At 42.0% G+C, this 9,866-nt stretch overlaps 1 protein-coding gene and 1 pseudogene across 1 annotated transcript; both read left to right on the top strand.

The window, feature by feature from the left end:
- The first annotated feature begins 912 nt into the window (after positions 1-912).
- Positions 913-3,185, top strand: LOC101983665 (annotated as a pseudogene).
- Positions 3,186-8,542: 5,357 nt separating this feature from the next.
- Positions 8,543-9,481, top strand: LOC101983394 (olfactory receptor 2AE1-like). Its single transcript, XM_005367292.2, has one exon. The coding sequence runs from the start codon at positions 8,543-8,545 to the stop codon at positions 9,479-9,481; it is 939 nt and encodes a 312-aa protein (XP_005367349.2).
- Positions 9,482-9,866: the final 385 nt, after the last annotated feature.

Here is a 9,866-nt window from a genome sequence, read left to right as displayed (position 1 = left end):
GTATGTTTTGTGTTTTGATTATTATACGGTGAGAGGACAGTGTTTTTTTGATCCAGTCTATTCAGTGTTCTGTATGCTTCTTGTACCTTCATAGGAATATCCTTCTTTAGGATAAACTTTGGGAAAGTTTTTTTTCTATAATTTTCTGGGCCTTTGAGCTGTAAATCTTCTCCTTCTTCTACCCCTATTATTCTTAGGTTTGGTCTTTTTATTGTGTCCCAGATTTCCTGAATGTTTTGTTTTAAGAATTTGTTGGATATGCTATTTTCTTTTATCAATGAATTTATTTCCTCTATAGTATCTTCAGCATCTGAGATTCTTTCTTCTATGTCTTGCATTTGGTTGGTTATACTTGTCTCTGGAGTCCCTCTTTGTTTACCCAGATATTCCATATCAAGCCATCCCTGGGTTTGTGTTTTCTTTATTGCCTCCATTTTGGTCTTCAAGTCTTGAACTGTTTTCTTTACCTGTTTTATTGCTTTTTCTTGGTTTTCTTGGGTTTCTTTGAGGGATTTATGAATTTCTTCTAACTTTTTGTTTGTGTTCTCTTCCATTTCTCTAAGGGAGTTTTTCACATCCTTATTAAGGGCCTTTATCATTTTCATAATGTTATGTTTAAAGTCAATTTCTTCTACTTCTTCTGGATTAGGGTGTTGAAGTCTTCCTATTGCATGTTCACTGGATTCTGGTGTTGTCCTGTTGCTTTTCAGGATGTTGGAGGAATTCTTGCATTGGTGCCTGCCCATCTCTTCCTTCAAATGCGGCCAGGAGAATCTTGGCATCTTGGTCCAATCTTTGATGTGACTGAGTGTGTACTTGGGGGATTTTCTAATTCTGCCTTCTCTTAGGACCCCTCAGCACTGGAGCTGGCTCTCAGATCTCCTCTGCTCTGCTCTGCAGCAGGCTTTGCTCATGGATCTAAAGATCCCACAGATGGAAAAGAGTTCTTGGGGTAAGATGGGATGGGGTAACTAGAGAAAATCAGTAGCCTGGGAGACACTCCACTGAATGGCCCGAAATGTTTAGGGAAATGAAGGGGGCCCGTACTCTATTCAAGGGACCATCCAGCCAGGTGGGCACACACTTACCCCTCTGGATTGATCTCCTCAGTACAGGAGCAGGGACTCTTTGATGACTATCTTAAATATTGCCAAAGAACCTTCATCTAGCAACTGATGAAAGCAGAAGCAAAGAACCACTGCAAAGCACTGGGATGAGCTCTCAAAGTCCAGTTGAAGAAGAGGAGGGGGTGAGAATATGAGTAAAAAGGTCAAGACCATGATGGGGACACCCACTAAAAGAGTTTACCTGAATAATGGGTGTTGTGGGAGCTGCGGGCTGTGTTCCACCAGGCTCCCAGCCGCCTGGCTAGCTTATGCCCCAAAATAATAACACACAAATTGTATTCACTTAAACACTGCTTGGCCCACTAGCTCTAGCCTCTTACGGGCTAATTCTCATATTTTGCCTAACCCATTTTTAGTAATCTGTGTAGCACCAGTCTTACTGGGAAAGATTCAGCATGTCTGACCTGGAGGCTTGCTTCATCGTGTCTGCCTCAGAGAGCAGCGGCCTGGCATCTGTCTGAGGCATCTTCCTGGGAGAGGGGAGCATGGCCTCTGAGCACACTTCCTCTTCCTCCCAGCATTCTGTTCTGTTTACTCCTCCCACCTATGTTTTAACCTATGAGGCCAAGCAGTTTCTTTATTACTTAACCAATGACGTTCCTCCATCAAATGGGAGATCACCAACTCCAACCAGACAGGGAAGGAGCCAGCATAGGACCAAACTAAGCCCTCAGAATGAGGATGACAGTTGTATATCTGAAGCAGACTGCAGAGCCACAGGTAGTGGAACCAGGATTTATCCCTACTGTATGTATGGCTTTTTGTAACCCATTCTCTTTAGAGGGATACCTTGCTCAGCCTTGGTCCTTTCTTAAAGCAATGTGTCTTACCTCCTCTGGTGTGGGAGTATTGTTTGTATTCTGTCCATCATGTTTTAAATAAACGTTGATTGGCCAGTCAGGAGTATAGGCAGGTCAACCAGATAGGAAGTAGAGGCAGGGTGATGCGAACAGGAGAATTCTAGGAAGGAGGAAGCCCATTCCTCCCACTCTTGCCCAGACCATGGAAGAAGGAAGATGTGACCTGCTCCGCTGAAAAAGGTACTGAGCCATGTGGCTAATATAGATAAGAATAATGGGTTAATATAAGTCATAAGAGCTAATGCGAAGCCTGAGCTAATGGGCCAATCAGTTTATAATTAATGCAGTCTCTCTGTGTGAATGTCTTTGGGGCTTACCAGCTGTGGGAACTGGGCAGGACAGAAACCCTAACATGCAGGCCTCTCATGTTACAGAATGGCGCCCAACCTAATGTTACACTCCTCTGAGGAGTCGTGCTTTAGATGGGGGGAGGCTGAAAGGGATGGGAACTTGGATTGGTGTGTAAAATGAAAAAAGATAGTTTTTATAAAAATAACGAGTTCGAGTCTGGCATCTCTCAGGCGCTGCTCAAGCTGGAGATGAACTCAGATCTCAAGGCGCAGCTGCGGGAGCTCAATATCATTGCTGCCAAGGAAATTGAAGTTGGTGGTGACCGGAAAGCCATCATAATTTTTGTGCCAGTTCCTCAGATGAAATCCTTCCAAAAAAATCCAAGTACGGCTGGTTCGTGAATTGGAGAAAAAGTTCAGCGGGAAACATATAGTCTTCATTGCTCAGAGGAGGATTCTGCCCAAGCCCACTCGGAAAAGCCGTACAAAAAATAAGCAGAAGAGCCCCAGAAGCTGCACACTCACCACAGTACACGATGCCATCCTTGAGGACTTGGTCTTCCCTAGTAAGATTGTGGGCAAGAGGATCCGTGTGAAACTGGACAGCAGCCGGCTCATAAAGGTTCATTTAGACAAAGCACAGTAATGGAGGAAGGTCATTGGTTAATGCAGTGTTTAAATGAATACAGTTTGTGTGTTGTTATTTCGGGGCATAAGCTAGCCGTGCGGGCAGCGGGGTGCTGGAAAGGCAGCCCCGCCGCTCCAATTACTACAGCACAGCATAACAACGTGGAACACAAGTTGGAAACTTTTTCCGGTGTGTATAAGAAGCTCACGGGCAAGGATGTTAATTTTGAATTCCCAGAGTTTCAGTTGTAAAGAAAATGACTGAATAAAGTGTCATTCGTTAAAAAAAAAACAGAAAAAAAGAAATTATAAAGTTACAAAGATGAATGTCCTTTCTTTCCCTTTCATCTGTCCATAAGAATGCTGGGATTACAATGTAAGCTACCATGTACATGACTTGTACATGTGTTCTGGGGTACAAACTCAGGTCCTCATTCTGGAGCTGCAGGCAGTTTAATCACTGACCCCTGTCTCCAGTTCCACTGCAGTAGTCCGGTGTCCCTGTTCCTGGTGTATTTTTCCACACAGTAGCTAGAGTGATTCTTTCCAAACACAGATTTCTTCTTTCTTGTACTTCTTATAGACTTGGTTGAGAACACTTAGGAAAAAATCAGACCCAGGAAAAGTCTATATAACTAAGTTCCAGTTCTGTTTGGTCTCCTGTTTTCTTATACGGCAGCTATTTTAACTGCCTCATCATTGTTTTTGAGCAGGTTCTTATGTCAATCTGGTCTCAGACATGGTTTATATAGGCCAAAGATGACCTTGAATTTCTGATCCTCCATTTCTACTTGGGATTACAGGCATGTGATACCACATTTGGCTTATGTGGTACTCAGTGGTCTATGTATACTAGGGAAGCACTGTATCAACTAAGTTACAGTACCTATGTAAAAGTTGGACATGACCATGAACACCTACACCGGCAATCTTAGGAAGAGGATGAGGAGACAGAATGATCCCTGAGGTTTCCTGGCCAGCTGATCTAGTCACAATAGTAAGCAGTAGGTTCAATCAGAAACTCCATGCTTTGCAAACAAGGTGGAGTTTCAACGAGAAAGAAGCCAGGTATCACCTTCAGCTTCCACATCTGTGGACACACATGTGCACACAAAGAATTATGTACACTTTCATAACACATACACATAACAAGGAGAGCCAAAAACCCTTGGAATCAAAAGACTGGCAGTTATACACACAAGGGCAAACCATGGTTCTTCAAAAACTTTACATCCAGTGTGGATATTGATGTGGGAATCACTTCTCAGGCTAGCACTGCAGCAGAAACCAATTTCACTGCTCCCCTTATTCAGAGTATTATAGCCAGGGAGAGGCAGCCTACTGTTTGAGACTGAACTATTTGGGTTCTTGAAAACCAGGACATAATAATTCAGGGAGTCTTGCATCAGCTTTGGGTGTTGGGAGAGAGCCATAAATATCAGTCTTTCTTTGTGTGTACTTGTTTCTGTACAGGAGTGTGTACAAATGTGTATGGAGATTGTAGGTTTCTCTCAGGTGTCTTTCTTAGGCACTTGACACAATATATTTGAGACAGGCTGTTTCACGGAACCTAGAGTACACTGATTGAGCTGAGTTGGCTTTCTTGTAAGTTGTAGGTGTCCTCTTGCTTTTATTTCTCCCCTGTACTTGGGTTTCTAGTACATGCTAATTTTTGCATAGGGGCTGGGCAGCAAACAGAGTTCCACTTGCTTTCACTGTACTAATTGAGCTACATCTTCAATACCCAAATTAGTATTTCGTAGGAAGAAGACCAGAACTTGTTCTGCAAAGAAGATTAACTAGGTGTAATATTGTGTTGTGAAGGGTCCTGTGGTCAGGGCCTTGTCGTTGTGTGGAGATTGTGGAGTACCATAAACCAGTGACTCTTATGAAAAGTTAGAGCTAAACGCCCGTGATAGTCTGGTTGCCTAAAACTCTACCTTTCCTATGATCCTTATAGCCATAGGTGGTTTGCAGTTAATCAGTGTCTGCAAACACTGAGAGCTGCAGGCATATTGACTGTTTCTCTAGGATGTTTCAGTAGAGAGATCAGTGCTTTCCTAGCCTCTCAGCACTCGAGGGACACCTCCTTCAGTGATGTTTACTTAGACAATTTCAAAGGGTTGCATGGAAAGAGTCAAGAGAGACAGAGAGATATATTCCAAAGCAAGAAAACATGACTCTAGCAATGATTCATCATGGTTAATTGATCCCTAGTTAGAATACTCCTGTGTTATCCCCAGGGCTAACTCTTCCCAGATACCTTATTCCCCTGACTCCATAAACAAAGTCGAAGTAAAGTCTTAGGTGATTCATTTCTCAATGTGCAGAGCACATAATAGTTGTCATCTGGGGTATGTGTTCCCAGAGGAAGTCAGAATGCAGCCTTTGTGGGAAAGTCCCTATGCTGTCAATTTAGTGTTGTCATCTTGGCCCAGCTGGCATTACAGGTCCTTTGCTTGGAGAGGTTTCTTTTATCATAGATGGCTTTCTTCTTTGCTCTTGTCTGGCTCACCAAAGGCCATTTCAATTCTGGTGTCTTCAGTGACTTTTGTAGAATCAGAAATGGTCTTCTTCAATGAATCTGCTGATTTCAACTTCAATAACAGAAGGAGAGTATCCATTTATACATAATACAGAGAGCTTTAGGAATCCAAACAGCAGAGAAATCCAAATCCTAATTTTTCTTGGCTTTTGGAATGTGATGATTGAAACTGTATCGCAGTCTTGGAAATCTTTGCTGCTCATGCTCTTGAGCTGGGATGGAAAGCTGTCTAGAGTAGAGGTTTTGATTCAGAGAGAACTCTCAGAATGGTTGTACTACTGAACTAGCATAATTTGCATAAGATCTTTGCTGAGTCTTTTCTGGTAATAGACTGTCTGATAGGGCTACAGACCTGAGCAAGATTGTGGTGTAATTTGTTGGCAGAGTTAAGGATGTGAACACAGGCTGTGAGATTCCTGTTGTTCCTGTGGTGCTGCTTTTGGGGTAATTAATGCAGCTTCACTAGCAAGTGAATATGTCCAGGGTTAGAGAAGGCAGAGTGATGTGCATCAAAGGGAAGGCCTGCTTTGCAGAATAGTAGCCAGCGTGTTTGTGTGTCAGGGTGGACTCTGCTGCTAGCTCCATTGTACACATATGCTTGTTCTGACTCCTGGTCTCTGCTGAGGAAATTCCAGGTATGATAATGTTTGGATTACAGTATCCTGGAAACCTTTACTTGTAATTTGATGAATGTCAGCAATCCCTTAAGTCACACGGTGTCACTGATAGAGCACAAGAGGACAACCTTCATAGAAAGCAGAGAAAAACATCTTCAAAGATCCCAAGGTAGTTTAGAGAAATGTCAGCAACTTTCTAGGGGAATCAAGGAGCCAGATAATGGAGTGCTTTTGATAAGGGTATCCATAGAGACTATTGGCTGGACACTGATGTGGTAAGTGATTGATAAGTATGTGTGTTTGTAGATAGCAAGGAGAACTTCATTTGTGCCTCTAAAATTATTTCATTATTTATTTATTTTTAAACTAATTAATTAATTTGTGTGTGAATGGCCTGTCACTGCTATTTGTACGGAGTTCAGAAGATAACCTGTAGGACTTAGTTTTTTCCTTTCATCATTTGAACCCTATGGTTTGACTTTAGTTTGTCAAGCTTGGAGTATGCTTCCTTTATCAAAGAACCATCTTACTGGACTTAAAGTTCGTATGTAAATTCACATAGAATGAGACTGAAATACCCACTTAAGTGATAGATGTAAAGATGAGATGTTGTTCTGCCTTGGTTAACATATGGTCTCAGAAATTTGTTTCTTCATTGGTTCAATTACTTTTTGAAGAATGCATTTAGTTATGAGTTCTTTGCTTGAGAACATAAACAATCTGGAATGTGTGATGATCTTGTAGATCTTTAGTACGTGTTGTATGAGACTCTTGCCCAGGGAGATAGGACAAACACAGCATCTACTCACCCCAAATCCATGACAGTCTGATGTAATGATTATAGCAAAGTTCAATTTGGTGAAGCAAGCATTTTATTAAGTATGGGGAGTGGTTACTTCAGGAGCATGGTGAATTCAAAAGTAGCTGCATCACAGAAGAGTCAATCTGAAAACTCAGAATGATTCATGTGAGCTACAAAACCCTGGAGTTCTTTGCATACCCTGCAGCCAGCCCCATGTGTAGGAGAGTCTCTTCTTGGTAGCATTGCTTGTGAGAGTCTCCTCTCCAGATACTCTTTTCTGTTTTCACATGTTTGGGAAGGGACCCTTCAGACTCTTGAAAGTTTCACGTTTCCTAAATGTGTGATGTTTGTTTACTTCCTGTTTCAGGAGCATGTTCCTATCCTTCATGATTTAGGGAGTGTTGCACTCAGGAGGACATTGTAAAAAATATAAAAGTGTGGGGGAAAGCCTAAGAAAGATAGGGTATTACTCGTTAGATCAATTTAGATTTCTTTGTGTTTTGCTTCACCAAGGCGATTCAGCAACCAATATTATTAGTATTCATATGAGTACTAGATAAATTATGGATAGAAAATCTTGGCTAATGAACATCTACAATCCTTATTTCTTCTGTCCATGATACATGATTTGGTGGGCACAAACACGTGCAGGAGGTATCTCCTGCTTGTCTTCTCGGAGTTTGGACAGAGCTGCTTCATTATGATTTATCTTACTACTCATTTGTGTTTCTTTGAAATAGTGGTTCTCAATCTGTGAGTCACAGCCAGTAACATTTACATTACAGTTCTCAACAGTAGCGAAATTATAATTAGTAATTAGCAATGAAAATAATTTTATGTTTGGGGGTCATGAAATACGAAGAACTGTACAAAGGGCTGCAGCACTGGGAAGGTTGAGAACTACAACTTTAAACTGCAGTTGAGTCTACATGAGAACAATATGAAATGCAGTGACTCTTCCTTAAAGAACAAAGACTTAATAATCTTTTAGGAAAAGAAGGAATCACAAACAGCACCCTTCCACTATTCCATATTTGTGCACTATGTATCTTGATCACACCCAGCCGGACTTTTTTCTCCCATTCTCCCATCATGTTTCTCTCCCACCTTCAAGTGCTCTTCCTCCCTTTTATTTGTAGCTTACTCAGTCTGGGTCACATTCCTTGATGGAATGGTGATCCTAACAGCAGTGAGTTCAAGATTTCAGTGGCCATGCTCTGTCGAGAAGACAGCATTTCACAGCATTTCATCTCCATTAATATCCGACAATTCCATAGAAGCCTCAGGGATCAACCTTGGGTAGTCAGGCTTGCCTGGCACCTTGCATTTTACTTGGTGAGATGTCACCTCAGCTCCCATGTTGGGCTTTCTAAAGAGTGTACATAATCTGGAACTTCACAGTGATGATGACTTTCAAGAAAGTGTTGTAGGTTTCTCTTCTTAAAATATCACTTGGATAACTAGAGTTGTTGATCAACTAGAATTAGGTAGACACGTCTACAAATTATTCACATGGCCTAGTACTATATCCAATGAATATATACAAAGACATTTGAAGTATGTAAAATAAAGTGAAAAAATTGCTCACATTTTTCCTGAGAAAGGATGTGCTCAGTGTGAAGTTGTGTTTCTGCATCACACTCCACTCTTCTGGTTCTCTCAGGGGATGAGGAAATGATGTGGAGGTGGAACCAGACGTCTATGGAAGACTTCATCCTTCAAGGGCTCTTTGATGAGTCCTTCTTCTCCCTTTGTCTTTTTCTCCTGATCATGCTGGTGTTCCTTACTGCAGTGAGTGGCAACAGCCTCACCATCCTCCTCATCTGTGCTGACCCCCGTCTTCACACACCAATGTACTTCCTGCTCAGCCAGCTGTCCCTCATGGATCTGATGCATGTCTCCACAACCATTCCCAAGATGGCGACCAACTACCTGTCTGGCAAGAAGTCCATCTCCTTTGTGGGCTGTGCCATCCAGCACTTCATGTACCTGTCTCTTGGTGGTGCAGAGTGTATCATCCTGGCTCTCATGTCTTATGACCGCTATGTTGCCATCTGTCACCCCTTACGCTACACTGTGCTCATGAGCAGAAGAGTAGGGGTGATGATGGCTGTCATATCATGGTTGAGTGGATCTGTGGACTCCCTAATCCACACATCTATCTTGATGAGCTTCCCTTTCTGTGGTTCGAGAATCATCCACCACTTCTACTGTGAATTTCCAGCTGTTTTGAAGTTGGTGTGTGGAAACATCACTCTATATGAGACCATAGTTTACATTTGTAGTGTTGTTCTTCTTCTCCTCCCTATCATTCTTGTCTCTACATCCTATGGACTCATTCTGCACAGTGTCATGCAGATGCGCTCAGCTGGGAGTAAAAGAAATGCCTTTGCCACATGCAGTTCTCATCTCATTGTGGTTTCTCTTTGGTTTGGTGCTAGTATGTTCACCTATATGAGACCCCGATCCCAGCGCACTCCATTGCAAGACAAAGTTGGTTCTGTTTTCTATAGCATCATCACTCCCACCCTGAATCCCCTGATTTATACTCTCAGGAATAAGGATGTTGCTAAGGCTCTGAAAAAAGTGTTGAGGAGAGATCTTTTCAACTAGTGATCATGGTTATAGTTTTCTAGAATATATACTTGAGTATGATATGTCTTGAACTGATTTAAGCAAATTGCTGATGCTTTTTGACTAGTGCACAAATAATATGGATGCTAATCTAATATGATATACATCATTGAAACTGATAGAATAGCTGTGCTGCCATCTTGGACCCTTAATCTGAATTTTTGTTTCTAAGAAAGGCACAGAGTGTTCTACAGAACATCTCAAGTGCTAGAAAATCAACCAAACCACCATTGTAATCCTCTCCCAGGTATAGAACCTTGGCCACCTGTCCACACATACAGTCCCTTCCCCCCCCCCCAATCTTCTAACCCAATAAAACTGATCTGATGGCAGCTCATCAAGGCCAGTTGGACTTGGACTGAAT

The sequence above is a fragment of the Microtus ochrogaster genome, unplaced genomic scaffold (genome assembly GCF_000317375.1).
Source record: "Microtus ochrogaster isolate Prairie Vole_2 unplaced genomic scaffold, MicOch1.0 UNK16, whole genome shotgun sequence".
NCBI lineage: Eukaryota > Metazoa > Chordata > Mammalia > Rodentia > Cricetidae > Microtus > Microtus ochrogaster.
Note: the sequence above shows the minus strand (reverse complement) of the source record. Positions and strands in the feature narration are given on the sequence as shown.